At 47.6% G+C, this 16,295-nt stretch overlaps 1 protein-coding gene across 1 annotated transcript in view; it reads right to left on the bottom strand.

Moving 5' to 3' along the window:
• The window catches only part of LOC146796344 (3-ketoacyl-CoA thiolase B, peroxisomal-like), a 105,043-nt gene extending 89,979 nt beyond the window's left edge, over positions 1 to 15,064 (bottom strand). Inside the window, exon 1 of the mRNA XM_085628868.1 lies at positions 14,727 to 15,064. Coding sequence (XP_085484994.1) covers positions 14,727 to 14,912 — 186 coding nt within the window. The 5' untranslated portion in view covers positions 14,913 to 15,064. The remainder of the gene's footprint in view (positions 1 to 14,726) is intronic.
• Between the last annotated feature and the right edge of the window lie 1,231 nt (positions 15,065 to 16,295).

The raw sequence follows: 16,295 nt of genomic DNA, 5'->3' as shown, positions 1-16,295 counted from the left end.
TACCCCATGGGCTCAATGACAAATTAGAAATGCAATGTTTTCTGTAACATTCTTGTGCGCCATTGTGTCTCTAGCACCAAGCTAGCCTGGCACAGGTAAGCAATAAATACTTTACAGTAGTAATGCAGTTTGTAAACAGTCTGAATTCAAAATTGTAAATGCACTTTGGTTTGACTTACAGTATGGTTTCAGAGAAATACAATCCTTTGTAAATAAAGTACATAGACTTGAATGGACTTTTTAGTAAAATTCCGGTTAGTTACTTTTGAGATTACTTTTCTTACTCAGAGTAGTATACCTATATACTACTCTGGGACATTTCCTGTAAACAGGTAAGTAAAATCGTTTTTGTTAGTTAGTGCAATTTTAAAGAATTTCTTTAGGTTTTCATACTCCACACTTAGAAACCTTCCTAAGAAAAACAGTCATCTTCATCAACAAACTTTATTCGGTTTTATGGGTAAAACCATAAAAGTCAAACAAACCCGATTAAAAACGTGTTCAACAATACAGATTAACAACTGTTAATACATCAAATTACACCAGGTTTATAATTAAAATACATAGATTACAGTGCAGAAATTAATCACAACTTGACCCGAGTCTCAGGGCTGCCCTTAAAAAATGAGGAGTGTACAAAACAGTATCTGTAGAAAGAAGTTGTAAAAGGATAAAAGCTGGTCTAACCCTCCTGAAACCAGCCTTTTTCAGGAAAGGGATAATAAATAATTTTCTGGGAATATCATAAAAACTGCAGAACATTAAAAAGTGCATCATGTCCGGAGGAGAATCTCTGTTGCAGCCACAGGGCATGAGACACTGACCTCTATGGGAGCCACATGGTAGAGCCAAGAGATAGTGGAAAAGAACGAGCTGAAACCTCGTCAATAAAAAACTATCATAAATGCTTTTGAGCCCTAAAAGATATGGTTTGTGGTTGACATCGTTTTTAACATAATGTGCCTATGAACACTGGACTTGCACAGCTCTACTTCCTCTCTTTCGTAACGGCTCCTTCTTGAAAATCACTCTTTGGCCCATACACAGTCCCTCTCCGGATTAGTGAATAGTTCTGCTCTGCCTAGCCTCAAAAGGCCTACTCTTATGTACTGAAGCCATTGAATGCGCAAAAGATGGTCAAGCGAAAGTCAGTCCTTTAAGCTGTGTTTACTAAGTGTATTTTCCTGCTTGGCCCAAATACTGAGCCATAATGCCAGGGGACGAAAAGCCAATTCATCCAAGAGGAAAGGCATCCCAAGTCTTCATGCACAACGTACAAAGAAATACTTTGCGGCACAGAAAGGGCCCGTCAGAGGGAAGAGTTTTCGGCTATTTGCAGGGCCCCTACCCCAATATGGCTCCAGATCTCGCTCCCTTAACTGGCCTTTCAAATACATTTTCCTTGGTAAATCTTCAAGAGTGCCCCTATTGGTTTCCCTCCCACTCTGGTGGCAAAGTTAAAAACAGCGGCAGAAGATTTCACTAGTTCCCCTTTCTTCCGAGTAAGCAAGGGGGACCAGCTCAAGGAGTCATCAAACAAAACCCCCAAATAGGAAAAGACGTTAGTCTTGGGAATTGGTGATGATCCTCGCTTAAAGGTAAACTGCTTTGCTGGAAGAGGTCCTACCTGCATAATAAACGATTTTGAGTGATTAACAGTCAGGTCCAGGTCCTCAATAAAGTGAGCAAAAGAACTCAATAAAAGATGTAGGCTCCTCGCTGTCCTCACCATGAGGACCGTCTCGTCTGCATATAGTAGGACTGGCAGACTGTGCTTGCCTACCTGGGGACAATCGGCTTTTGTGGCCAAAAGGGCCTTCTCTAGAGAGTTAATATACAAGTTAAAAAGGAAAGAGTGCTAGTATGCACCCCTGACGCACCCCTCTCTTAATGTTTATTTGCCGGGTAACCTTCGTGTCTTTTGTATAGCGAACAGCCGCCCTTGAGTCTCGATGAAGGTCCTTGAGAAATAAGATAATGTTACTATCAATGCCAACGGTATACATCAACTGCCATAGCTTAGACCTATTGACACAATCTAATGCTTGGGATATGTCCATGAAGGCTAGGGTTATGGTGCTGGAACGCGCCACAATATACTTGGTCAGAACCATGTACTGATTTAAACATTGTTCCACGGTGGAAAGTTATTTTCATCGGCCCAAGATACAATTCTACCCAGAACAATGCGACCCACCACCTTTACCATAGAGTCCAGAAAAGAAATGGGCCTGTAGCAAAGGAAACTGTCCCGGTCTCCCTTTTAAAAAAAAATCAGGGCAATGATCGACAAGACCCAAGAGTCTGGGCGTCCGACCTGGATTGCAGTATTAACCCCTTCAGTGCCCCGCCCTTTCCCCCTGCTGTGCCGGGCCTTTCATTAGCGGGCGGGGTCCATGACGAGATAGTCTCGTCATGGAGCACGGTTGCGCTGTGCCCATGACGAGACTATCTCGTCATGGGCATAGAAGAGGTTAATGACAGATATGAGAACCGGTGTCCAGGTGTCTACATGGGTGATGTAGAGTTCAGCAGGGATCCAGTCAGGCCCAGGGGCCTTATTTTTAGACAATCCTATAATACCAGCCCTCACCTCCTATGTTGTAAAACAAGGTCAGCCTTGCCTACCTCCCTTCCCTCCCTCTGTGTTAGCGGGATATCCGACCGAAAAATGCCCTCAAAGTGGTGTACCCAATCGTCCTCTGTAACGTGGGCATCGAAATAGGTACCATTAGCCCCATATAGAAAAGGACCATTAACGATGCCCCGGAACTTTGAGCTATTGCGCAATGTGCTAGCCTCGACTAAATCAGCCAATGCCTCCCCCTTCAAGGCAGACTTATGGGTAGCTAAAGCATCCTTATGTGCTCTTCATAGGCATTTAACTGCCATCTGGTACCGCGGCCTAGCACCCAGAGCCTTTCTCGGGGTTCTGGAAGCATGGGAACACGCCGAATCGAACCATCTTGAGCCTAACTGCTTGCGGCCCCCACCTGGGGCCTGTAGTAACTTCCCTATAGCAGTAGACATTTCCCCAAATGAGTCCATAATGAGCCCTCTCTTTAAGCTTCTTCCTGCTTCTCCCACTTTTATTGGGGGTCCCGCCCCCCGCCCCCCTTGGTGTTACTGTGTGCTCGTGACCAACTGGTTAAAACACAAACAGGAATGTGGTCACCGTGTAAACTCACCTGGACAGAAAAATCAATGACCAGAGTAAAAAACAGGGTGGATCCAAAGGCAGAATCAATAAAGGACTCACACCCTCTACCAATATAAGTAGGCGTAATATCAGTTTTTCTTGGGGGTAGTCAATATTATCCTATGGAGGAAAATAGTGTTATCGGTTTTGAGGTAAGTATTTGGTAGTGGGAGTTGAGGTTATGGGGGTAGAATCAGGGGTCCCCCGGGGTCAAGGATGCACTCTAGTTACACCATCAGGGGCACTAGGGCGGCTGGGTGCAGATTGCTGAGGCCCAATGTTATCCAACGGGGGATAGGGGGCCTCTGGTTGGTGCCTGCTGGCAAGCAAGCCACTTGGTTGTGGGAGCAAGGCTACTGGACTTTAGCTCAGGGCAAATGGGGAAACAAAGTAGCACCAAAGGTGCACCCTCAGTGGCACTAGGGCGGCCGGGTGCAGGGTGTGGTTTCGACGTCGAGCACCCTGTTGGTTGCAATGGGAAACCTCCGGTTTGCAAAGGCCCTGCAGGCTTGGGGACGAAGGTCTTCTGGGTGCGACCACCACTTCGAGAGGTAAGTTGGGAAGTTAGGGGTTGGTTAGGCACTGTCGGTTTGGGCACCTAAGGCCGTGCAGGGGTGCCTTTTGGGATCAGATCTTCTTACCAGCTCCTGCTCGCGGTTGGGGGGGGCCTTCTGGATTTAGGCTGCTGGCGTTGTCGGCTTGAGGCAGGTCAGGGGTCACCGGATCTCGGGCCAGGATTGACAGGGTGACTTCCTCGTGGTGTTTGCCCACTCGAGCTCAGGCCGTGGATGCAGAGTGAGGCGGTTTCGCGGTGGCCTGCCAGAGCCAGAGGTGGCAGATTAACAAATCCAGTGTTCACGGGAGACACAGTCTTGGGGGATGAAGGCAGGCAGGTCCTCCGGGATTTTCGAGATTGCTGGCTGCAGGACACACTGGGATTTCGCAGGAACAGGTTCGAGGGGGGAGACATGCCGGTAGGTCTGGGGCCAAGTCAGTGGGCGTCTTCCTGCTGCATGGTTGTTCGGTCCTTCTTCTCCTTGTAGTTTCTTCTTGTCTGAGGAAGCAAGGTTCAGGGGTGCCCTTAAATACTAGATTTAGGGGTGTTACAGTTAGGTAAAAGGCAGGGACCAATGGGTCCCTTCCCTGGGGTGGGTACACCCCCTATTATGCCACCCTCCAGTAGGAGGGGGTTATGAGCCTGTCCCTGGTTGGCTGAGTACCCATATCTGCAAGATGGAGGGGACTTGTGGTTCACCTTGTCTCCCCCACCTGAGGGGTGGAGTTGGCAGAGGTGGGCACATCTCTCTTCCTCACTTGGTTTTCCGCCGGTTCTACTGCCTAATGTGGGGGTCAGAACCAGTGGGGACGAGTTGCTGAGAGCAGCAAGTGGCCTGGAGAAGCTCACAAAGGCGGCAAGCCTTTGAAGCTTCCCCTTCGTGAACCCTGCCCATCCCGGGGGAGGAGGCATGGCACCTCGTCCCAGGATGCGCATTGTTTCAGGCTCCAGAGAGCAGCAGGCTCTCGACCCAGGGGTCCAGAAACATGGCTGGTGGTGGCAGCTGAAAGCAGCCACTCTGCCTGGACACTAGTGGTACGTTCGTTTTCAAGGGGCATCTCAAAGATGTGCATTTTTCATTAAATACCCACTGGCATCAGTGTGGGTTTAATGTGCCGAGACGTTTGATACCAAACTTCTCAATTTTCAGTGTAGCCATTAGGATGCTGTGGAGTTCGCAATGACAAACTCCCAGCACCATATACTTTTAATGGCAGCACTGCACTGACAATGTCTAAGAATGGCCTTAGACACTGTAGGGAAACAGGGCTCATGCCCCTGTACCCTCAACACTGGTATAGTGCACCAAGCTAGAGGAGTGACTGATCTATGCCAGGGCAGTGGGTTGTAGGCATGGCACACAGAGATGTGTGCCATGTCTACTCTTCACTTTGTTCTGCACCAAAACACACAGCCTGCAAAGGCAGTGTGTGTGTGTGTGTAAAGGTACTGGGGCTCTAAGGGTGGCACAAAAAGTACTGCAGCCCTTAGAGGTCTTCCCTGGTCACAGTGCCCTGGGTACCTGTGGTACCATTTACCAGGGGCTGACCTGTGGCTAGAGATGCCAATTGGGTTAGTTTTGGGGAAAGAACACAAGCCCTGGGAACTGGATTGTCAGGGACCCAGGGCACATCAAGTCAAAATGCATCAGTAGTCTGGCAAAAAGTGGGGGAGTAACTGCAACAGAAACTCACTTTCCTACACTCACCACAAGCATGGGAGTCTGGGCAGACCCTGAGCAATCAGGAGAGCCCAAAGGAAACAAGTGACCCTAAACAGGACCCACAGGCCGGAGGCACTGGAGTCACAAGAGAACCTCGAGCAGCTCACCAAAAGATGGAGACCACGGTGCAAGCAATGCAGTGTGGGCGAGGATTCTAGTTACAGGAGATGCTTAAGATTAGGGCTACTTGGAGCCCAAAAATCTTGGTGGAAGGAAGCCAACAAGCCTTTGCAACAGCAAGTCAACGCGGTGCACAGGGGTTCGGTTCCTGCGGCTCCCACATGGGAAACTGGCCTCAAATTTGGCGAGAGGGCAGGGCACACCTCGAGAGCTGGGGAGAACCACATGTGTTGTTGAACCTTTCGGAGTCCGCAGGAGCTCAGGATCAGCAGACTGGTCAGCTGGGCTGCGATGCCTGCAGATGCATGGAAGTAACTCCTTCACTTCAAGGGAAGATTTCTTCAGGTGTCTAGGATGCCCACAGGCCTTAGAAGGTTCCTGTATGGTGCACAGGCACGGATGATACAGCACACTGAAAGGGGGAGATGAAGTCAAGCCCAGACGAAGTCCAGAGTGCCCAGACGGTAGAAGTTGAAGTGGTGTCTGAATTTAATCTTGTCCCACGATTAATCTAGGGACCCACTCACAGGTAAGCCCTAAAGTACCCTAAGGAAAAGGTTAGGACGATTTAGGGGACCTTCCTAGGGAAGGGTTAGGACAGGGGGAGGTTACTCCCATGTCCTTTGTCCAGTTTTGCGCCAGAGCGAAAGCCAACGGCTCCCGGCTGGTTTGAACTGGACTATGCAAGGGGACACCAAACATGCCCCTCATGCAGACTGAGTGCCAATACACTAAGTCCTGTCTAGAGGTGGTCACACTTCCCTGTGACAGGTTACCTATTGTTCTGCCTTCCCCTGCTTGAGCTTGGGCCAACCGCAGGAGGGCAGAATTGTGTCTCTGGTAGACAGCAGCCATGTTGTGCTGTCCAGGGCTGGAAGACTGGTACCGGGAGCACTGAGAGCTTAACGGAGGTCCATTCCAGTGCTTGGAATCATACTCCCACACCGTTTACACAACCCCTCAGTGCGTACACACCTAACTTGGAATGGTGTGCTGCTGCTATGCTCTCAGTAGAAGCATAAGTAACAGTTGTCGTATGGTGTGTCTAGCACTGGTCACCTGAGAAACCAGGGATAATGCCTATTTGAACACTTTTCAGACACCAAGGACTGGAACAACTACAAGCCTGGTCTGTCTCACAAACAGGGCTTTGGAGCAGTTTTTGTGTGGCAGTATTGTATTGCCTACTTTAGAATCTGGAAGTAAAATGATTCCTTACAGAGTAAAATCTAAATTCTTATTCTGATGAGGGAATTATTAGGTACGCACAAATATAAATTTTAAACCATGCATAATCTTTTGGCTGTGATCTATGCTTTTCATTGAGTTAGTGTTTCACATAAAAGAAAATATGTATTTGCACTTCATCCTTGTAAAAGCATGCAGCAAGGACAGTAGAGTACGTTCTTGCATTTGGATATTATTCAAGACACCGAGCTGGAAAAAACCATAGGAAAATATGAGTGGAGGCATGGAGACACTCCTGTATCTCTTGTATGCCCTATTTTGTAATGTTAGAAGTGAAAGACGTTCACACTAGCTATCGGAGTTTCACTCACAGTAAAGTAGACTGAGTGCTAATTGCCAGTGCCCACCTTTTAAGATGAAGACGCTGCTGCACAGCTCGGGTAAGAGGCGCTTGTCTACTTGAACACATGTGTGAGTGTTGTGCGTATGAGACTACAGGCTTGCAGAGCCGGGTGTCTGCGCACAGGTAGTCTGTTGCAGATATGACTCTTCTAATATGAGTGGACATTCATAGTGTAGGTCTGTAGTTCTAAATCAACGCCTGTGGTGCTTGCACTGTATTACACACTGTAAATTACATACTCCCTAAACAGTTTAGCTCCACTTAGGCCATCAGTGTCCAGTGAGGTATCAATCTAAGGATGAACAAGCACCTCAAGTGTAGATTCACATTCCCTAACATCCTATCCACACCAATTATGGTACTTTAAGATTTGCAAAATCTTCTGACTCCGCTCAGACATAGATTTCAGGCCCTTTTTATCTCTCTCCAAACTGAGCCAGGTTAATTACTCTGCTCCACAGAATAGAGATCAAAGGCCTTTCCACAAAATACAATGATTAACAGTGCTTGACCCAGTTCATGGGAAAGGAAGGGGTGTGTAGGACATGCATCTGTTAGCTTGTCACACTGCACCAGTGCAGGGACAGCCCAGGCCCACTGGAACAAAGGAGGAGGCCCAGACATATGGAACCAACACAGGAGGGGTTCACCTTTGAAGTTTTGGTGGGAAGGGATCAGGCAGCTGTGTCAGCTAGTGGCGAGCTGAGGCACTCACTTGAGTGTTTTTCACAGACAACTTGAAGTCAATGTATTGTATTGTGGCAGAATGCTGTGTCAGAGGGATGGGACAAGGGTGGTTTACTGAAGTGGCATCCTAGGATCAGCCCTGCACAAGGGAGACACAGAGGAGAAGACACTAGACCTGGGACCAATGACAGTGAAAGAATTCCCAGCAGGAAGAAAAAGCCGCTAAGGCACTACAAGGATGGACCTTTGGATTTTGAATCCAGCTGACACCCAGGACAAGGATGGGTCTCCTCTGGGCTAGTGGCACTGGCCCCCTTATGCCCCTGAGAAACAGTTTGTGGGGTATGGGCCTGGTGTGGGACACTGAATATTTCCCCTGGACCTTCTGTGAACTGGCTCTTGACTTTGCTGACACACAAGTGTCCTTCGAGAAGCCAGGATGCTCTGAGACCTAGAGAGTCCAGCAAAAAGGGTGTTTTGCAGGCTGTCTGCGGAGGAGAAGCGCAAGATGCTCCCACAAGCAGGAGAAGAGTACCTGGAAGCAGACAGAGGACACGTCTGGCACAGGAAAACAGAAAATCCACCTCCCCTTGAGAAGCGGATGCTCTAGGTGACCACCAGGGACTAAATAACACCTCACTTGTTGAATAGGCCCTATCGGGCCAGAGATACAGCCCAGTTCCCCAGGGTATCGGGGTAGGGGAGAGAATGCAGTAAATAATGCATCGCCAGCTTTCCTAAAATACAACCCGGGAGGGCAAAGCCCCAGCAGTTGGCACATCATTCTAGTTTTTCTTGGCGAGGGGCATGCGTGGGGCCCCTCACTAAGACCCTTTATGCCCCCAGTGGGCCTCATCTCCTGAAAGTAAGGGCACCGGGAACGCTTTCTCCCAGGATCTGCAAGGAGAGCTCAGCTTCACCATGGGCAGGGGACAAGGTGCAGCTCCTGCCCGTGGACAGGAGCAGGATGAGAGCTTGCTTACGCCACGGTGGAAGCAGAACAAAAGATGCCAGCTCCCACACGCTGCGAAGGAGATGCACTTGCGGGGATCATGCAGGAGCACCCAAATACAAATAACTGGAAAAGGCCAAAAAGCAACAGACTATCCCCTTTTGGGCTCGCAGGAAGCTGCTCATTTGATATTCCCCACTCAGGCCTGGATCACCTCATAATGCCCCGCGAATGAGCCAATTTGCATACTAGCTTGCTTCTGTGGTGCACTAGAATGAGTAGGAATTATTTTAATCCAAATTATTTCTGTATTCAATATCGGTCCACAATGTTAATCTGAATGATTAATCATACAAAATAGAAACAATAGTCACATGTGTAATAAGAATAAGACTATTCTTTTACTTAATTGATGTATAAATTATATTATACATGTTTATTACACACAATATATCCAAGCAGTATTTACATTTACATCATTTAAATGTTGTGCACATGTCTCACTCTACCCAAAGTGAGCTACAGAGCAACGATGGGGTACCGGAGCACAATGACGGGTGGCTCTACTCTGCTACCTATGTACGGACTGTTAGAGTAAAATACATGACTTTTAAAGGAACTGTGTGACATTATGTTATTGTCAAGCCATCACTCAGACGCAAATACTGCCTTCCTTCTGGGATACAACAGGCTGCTTGGAACATTTTACTCAGAGACTGCCTGAGATGAACCACCTTTTAAAGGTCCCTGCCCCCACTGGTAACTGCTGGTGCCAACTACCATCAATCACCGAAACAAACAAACTGTTTCCCAAACCCCTATTTGCCAATATGACCTAGCACACTCTTAGGAACAGATTTAGTAAAGACTTGTGTTGCCCTTGTGTGACGCAAGTGGTCGCAAGGCAACATAAGTCCATTAGTGGGATTTACTGAGTCACGCGATGCCACCCTGCATGGCGGTGGCGGTGTTGTGTGTGATATCGGTAATCATACAAAGACGAATGGCCTTAAAACCGAGGATTGCTTTTGTGAAGGAAAGTATTCCTTCTGGCACACAAAAAATTCCACCTACTAACGCAGGCACTATGCATCATATGCAAGGGTGCCTGTGTTGGTGTTACGACACCACAAGTGCTCCAGTGCTAGGAGACTAGGAGACAGCAGAAATGCACCATATCTTTGTAAATATGACATTTCTTCTCACTCCCTTTCGCGCAACGCAAAGCAGCAAGTCATCCACAAGTACCCCTCCACCCACAGAATGCAGAATGCTGTTGGTAAAAAATTCTGGACTGCCTGATGGACACCGAATCATTTCAATGCAACACCATTTAAAAAAGAAAAGACGTTCTCCCATTTTTGTAAATCCATATAGTGCATGTTATCCCTTGTCATGGATAGTAAGCGCTAAATAAATGCAATTACATATAATAATATAATATGTGTCTATTTTGCTTGGATGGACTCAGGCTAACAGTGGGTTGGGAACAGGGCAGAGATTGCCTGTCAATCACAGATTCTGCCTTGGTCATTGCAGTGTTATTGGGCAATCATTGGCTCGCCTTTAAAACAATGAGGAATGCTGAAGCACATGGCCCAACACAGCCAGAGCACACACTACGGGGTCTTTGAATTGGTAGATTTAGAATCACCGGCCTCTTCTTTAAAGATACTTTCCAGCAGCACAAAAACAGAACCTTTCTTTCTAAAGAAAAGAAAATGTTTCCCCAACAGTACTCTGCCCACGCGCTCCCCGAGACCAGCACCCATGAAACTGCAGCCCGGGCTACAGCATACAAGTGGGGGATGGGTAGGCTGCTGGGGAGTTTGGGGAGGTGCTAAAGCCCTTTTAGCCCAATGGGGCATTGCTTGTTAGTGCTATATAAATGGGAAAAAACACAAGAGGGAGGAGGGTGGGAAACAAAAGACTGTGTTGCAAGAGGGGTTAGGTTAAAGAGAAGGAGGGGGGGGGGGAGGATGATATTCCAAGAAGACCGGAAAGCAAGAGGAGGGAGGAGTGCAGGGGTGAAGGAGAGGGACTGCAGAGGCATGTACTTTCTAAGACTGTATAACAAAAACTACATATATGAAAAAAAAAAAAAAGTCTACCGCAAAGTGCCTGTGGCCAGTGGAAGGACACTGGCCACTGGAAGCACTTTCGCCATGCTCCATGGCAGGGACGAAGTCTGAAGCGAATACTGAAGCCCAGAAGGAAGTTGGAGGCAAGGAGGAGGTGCTGACCAAAAAAAAACGAGAGCGATGTGGGAGCCAACCAATGGAAAGTTAAGGTAAGTAATGGGCGGGCTCTAAGCCCCTTTTAAGATTTTTTTTCTTCATTAAAAGAGATTGTGCAAGCGCTGTGCATGCGATACCTAAAAACGACATGCATTATTACAATATTAATAATGAAATAAATTAAGGGCTCTTAAGCGAATAGAAAAGCACAGGAGGGGGAACACCTTGAACAAATACTCTATAAGCAGATGATTTTAATCACGTTCATATAATGTATGCGCAGAGACCTGGGCCTGTCATCGACAATGTGATGTCCAGGACTAGTTCTGTGGCAGTGGTGGAACTGTGATCATATACTGCTAACCAGATTTGACCCCGGTCACGTGAAATTCAGCTATTATGTGAAACCCAGAACTGTGTGCTGACTTCCTGTGTGTATGCAGAGTGTGAGGTTAATATGCGTGCAGCACGTGTATGTAGGAGTATGAGCAATGAGAAAATGAGTTCCATTTTGGAAGAACCTGGTTTACTATGGCACAGGGAGGAGAACGAGGACTGCTTCCCCAGACAATGGAAGTGTACTGCCTGCATTCCTATGGCTGGATGATTGAGATCCAGAGACTGAAGCATGGAGAACTGAGAAAGGGCTACCTTTAGAAATACCATGAGAACTTTATTAGCAAAGAGCTGCAGATTAGTTCTTCCTATGCACTGCCATTTATCGGATGGTAGGGGTGATGGGTGAGACTACAGTTTCTGTGGTTGAAAAAAATTAGTTTCTAGGTCTAGCCTGCCCCAACTACTGCTTCAGAGAGGCTGGTGACATTCAGGTGCAGAAACATCACACTTGGTTGGGCCAGTGTTGTAGGTGCACTAATCTAGAGAGAGACCCAGTGCCACTTGCCATGTGAACCACTACTTTACGCAAGAGCTGTTGTCAGGAGAGCAGCCTGAGAAGGATACTTTAAAGAGAACCACCCCAAACCGGTTCTGAAGTTAGAGACTGTGGATACACATCCTTCTTCTAGACCATGTGTATAAAACTGGGACCCAAACCAGCCTGCTTTGTTTCCATCCCAAGTTCTTCATCAGCAAGGAAAGATGTGATCCACAGAGTACACGAAGGCCTGCTAAGTGACCTAGGCTGGTGTCTGCCTCACAGCCAGTCTCTAAGAGAGAAGGGAACAATACTTGATGTCTGCACTTTTGGCTTGGGAAGGGGGGGGGTATGGAGTTTGCCTAGTTCCTAGAATCCTGCCTAATGATAGAGGGAAGGAGCCTGTCCGTCCCAGCTAGAGGGCAGACTATCCAGGAGGAGAAAGAAGCCCAACATTTTCCTGGGCTGAGGAACACTCAGAAAAAGTGGACTGCCTGAGAGAATGAAGCCAGGAACAACCTGTGCTGCAAACGTTCTCCTGGTCTCTCTCCACAGTTCCTAGAGAGAAGCATAAAAGTCTATGTACCTACACACATCGACTCATGGCAAACTGCATTTGCCTTGCTGTTGCATCCGCCAAGCTGTGTGTATCAGTCCAGGTCGGGACTGCATTTGCTGTGCCCAGCGTTAGCCCGGGTTAGGATGCGCCTGCTTCGACATGTGCTTTGCCCGAGTTGGCTACAGCTTCCTTGTTCAGGGTCCACGTCAGCCCAGAAACTGCTAGAGCGGCAGAGGGTGCATGGATGGCCACGCCAGGTCCCGTCGAGTGGCATAGAACAGTCCCAGACAGCACTCTGGAAGAAGAACTGAGCCTCACCTGATCTCCACAGCACCAGCTGTGGAAGCTGCACACAAGCTCTACTAGCCCCCACCTGTGGTGGAACTGAATTGCTGAGAACACGCTAAAGGGAGCGCAAATACAAAATACTGATTTACTATCCACTGAAAACAGAGGTAAAGAGAGTGAAATGACTGCGCATCAGACTTGTGGGGAAACGTAATCGACCTAAAAGACTTAGGGCCTCATGTAGGTAGCATACAAGTTACCACTTCTTAAATACCGAACGTTACCGAATCGGTATTTAAGAAGTGGTAACTCGTATGTAGGTAATCCTTCGGTAAATATTACCGAATCGGTAAAATTACCGATTCGGTAATTTTACCGATTCGGTAAATTACCGAATACAGAAATGAGCCCCCTACATCTCAAAAGCCAAAATACCGGTCGGTAACGGTATAATTACCGAAAATCGGCCGTTACCGACCGGTATTTGGCTACCTACATGAGGCCTTAGTCATGCTTATTCCGAAGTTGCTGGGGGACAGATCTAAATGGGATCACCTGGGGGGGAAAGGGGTAAGACATGTACTGGCCACAAGGGAATCGTACTGAGTACAGCTGTGTAATTAAAAGTACTTTTTTTACCAAAAGGCAAGCACTGGGTTGGCTATTAAAGTTATTATGTCTGTTGCTTGATTGTGGAGTTCTGAGATGGGGCACCCTCACACTAACTCCTAAAGTAGCCCGACTGCTGGCTCTCACTACCCTGACAGCCAAGTGGTGAAGGGGTTGCATTTGGCGCAGTTTGCACAGCCATAGTGGGACAGACCTCTGGACACTTCAACCACCACGGTTCTTGACCGGTCACCCCCACCTGTCTTGTAGCCCCTTGAACAAGGACTGACATGGTTTGGTTTTGATGAGCTTAATGTACTAATTTAGCTCATGACAGAACTTATGAATCTGTTGTTAAATGGGAGATTTAAGCAGATTTTCATCCAGAGGAGGTACTGTAATCTAACGTATTAAATTAAATCAAAGGCTGAAGAAATAACCTTTTTTAATCTTGATGAGTGTTTACATATTTTACATGACATTGATTGCGTGATATAAATGCCACATCCTGCAATCGCTTGCCCCTTGGCTCGTATGGCAAAGTTAGACTCCAAGGCTTCTGGTTCGTCTTCCCGTTATTTGGCTGGCTTACCCACCTCTATAGTGACTGAGTAAAGGATATGCAGTGAGAGAGTTCTGATGTGAGTGGAAGTTTTGCTGTGAGTGAAAGTATGTAACATAAAGAGACGGCTCTGCAATTACCTGTGACAACAGCGGGTGGCAGCTAGTGACGTCTCTGCAGTAAGTAGCAGTAGAAACAATTTCAGCCTTGGATTACCATAATTTGCGTGACAATATTATCTGGTGCTCTTCATCGAGTGAAGTTCAACTTCCACCGAAAACTGTGGCTCGTCCTCACGGGGTGTCGCAGTAGCGAGAGCCTCTAAAGCGACTGTTAAAGGGACTGAGGTAGTGAGTGACTGCCACCGAAGGGAAACTCTGTAGCGAATGGCATAGTAGAGGAGGTCTGCAGCAAACGAAGACTCCGCTAAAAGTGAACAGCTCCTCTGCGGTGAGCAGAGACTCCCAGCCAGTGCTTGGGAAAGGATGTACGGGTTCGAGCCTCGGGGTCGGTTCAGCATCCTGTTATTCAGGGCAAATCATTTAATCTTCCCGTGCCTACCAAAAAGAATGTGTCGTTGTGTAACGTAACTGGTGCACATTTAAAGCGCTCCGATAGCTTTGGGTCCAGTTCGCGCTATATAAATCTGCAACAAAAGTGACTGCCGTAGATACCTAAGTGAGTGGGACTATGCATGGAATGACAAAGTCTCTGCAGTTAAATAAAGACTGTGAGAGGCACTGAATAAGCAGTGGTGGTACTTTACCTTGAAGGCGCCTCGCTTGGCTTTGCAGATGGCAGTGCGTCGCCCGTGCACCACCACAATGTCATCGGGACTGTCCCTGCGATGAAGAGCTGAGCAGGGCGCAACCTGCAATGAGTTCGTTCGGGTTCCGAGTGAGCCCTGAACCCCTGGAAGGACGTGCCCGAGAACCACGCTGAGCCGCTGCATCTCGCAATGTGCTCTTTAGCTCCTCTCCCTGACAGGTGCTCCGACACTGGCTGGAACCCTTATTAAGCAACACTACAGGTGTACTCTGCACCCATCGCGCCACCACTGGACCAAAGGGCAGGCAGTAAGCTTGCCATACACAAGGACGAAGGACTAGGATAAAAGTAAGCAAGAGAAAGCCCCAGTAGAAACAAAGAAAGGATGGGACCGCAGAAAATAGTTGTAATAAACAACTAGAATGCTAACCCTTCGTGACAAGGAAATGAATCTGAACGAGAGAGGAAGCAAGGAACCCAATGCTGCTGAATGCTAGCGGTGGAACTCATCTAATTTCCTATGGAAGAGTCTACAAGAAATTAGCTGGAGTCGACGACTGTGCGTGTCAAGTTGTTTAAGTGTGACATTTTCTTCTTAGTGTTTTGTTTGCAAATTTATAAAGCGAGAACTCGACCCGAAGGTATTGGAACGCTTTACATGAGCACCAGTTATGTTACACAAGGATACATTCATTTTTGGTAGGCACGGAGAGATTAAGTGATTTGCCCCGAATCACAAAACGCTGAGCCGAGGCTGATGCTCGAAACCGGTTCTCCAGCTCCACGGTCAGCAGCCCTAGCGGTAAGACCACAGCCTAGTCTCTGTGTTGATCGATGACATATCAATGCCTTCCGTGTGACACTATATAGTGAATTGAAATGGCTCTACTAAATATAGGAAATTATCTATTTTATGAAATGTAACAGTCTAGCAGGAGAGGATGTGAAGTAATGGCTAGAGTTGCCCACTTCAGAGCTGGGAAAGCAAGTTCAAGTCTCGGATTTTGCGTGTAGTAGGCTAGACCAGTATTAGTGTTAAACTGCCACAGGTGCTGCCTTGAGGCTATTTTATCCACAGCATGTTCCTAGGTCACAGTTGCAACCATAGGGACCTGACGGGAAAGGACGTCTCGGAAAACACCCCTCCCTGGGGTTGACAGAGTCGGGGAAGCCCACCAACACCAAACATAACTTTCCTCCTTTACCCACAAATGAAATAAACCAAGGAGAACAAGAAAGAAACAACAAGAAAAACAAGCGAGAGAGAGAGATAACAGAACCAGGACCACACTTCAGTGCAGTAAAACGTCCTTTAAATGAGATGATGTTGCAGGGTAGGGTCGAAGATAATATCTCTCCGTTCCTTGCAAATTGGCTTCTCTCCCCGGCTCATCTTACATGACAGTAGGTGGTGAAGTGCCTAGATCAGATGACACAGTTGGCAGACAGCGTCTTGCTGCTTTGGACAGTGAGGACTCCGCCCCTGGTGACTCGAGTGGAACAGGAGGTTGAACAGGCAACACCTCTTCATCAGCTGGTATTTACACTCCATACGATGTATCTAGAT

Source organism: Triturus cristatus, chromosome 10 (genome assembly GCF_964204655.1).
Source record: "Triturus cristatus chromosome 10, aTriCri1.1, whole genome shotgun sequence".
NCBI lineage: Eukaryota > Metazoa > Chordata > Amphibia > Caudata > Salamandridae > Triturus > Triturus cristatus.
This window is presented reverse-complemented; position numbering and strand designations above follow the sequence as displayed.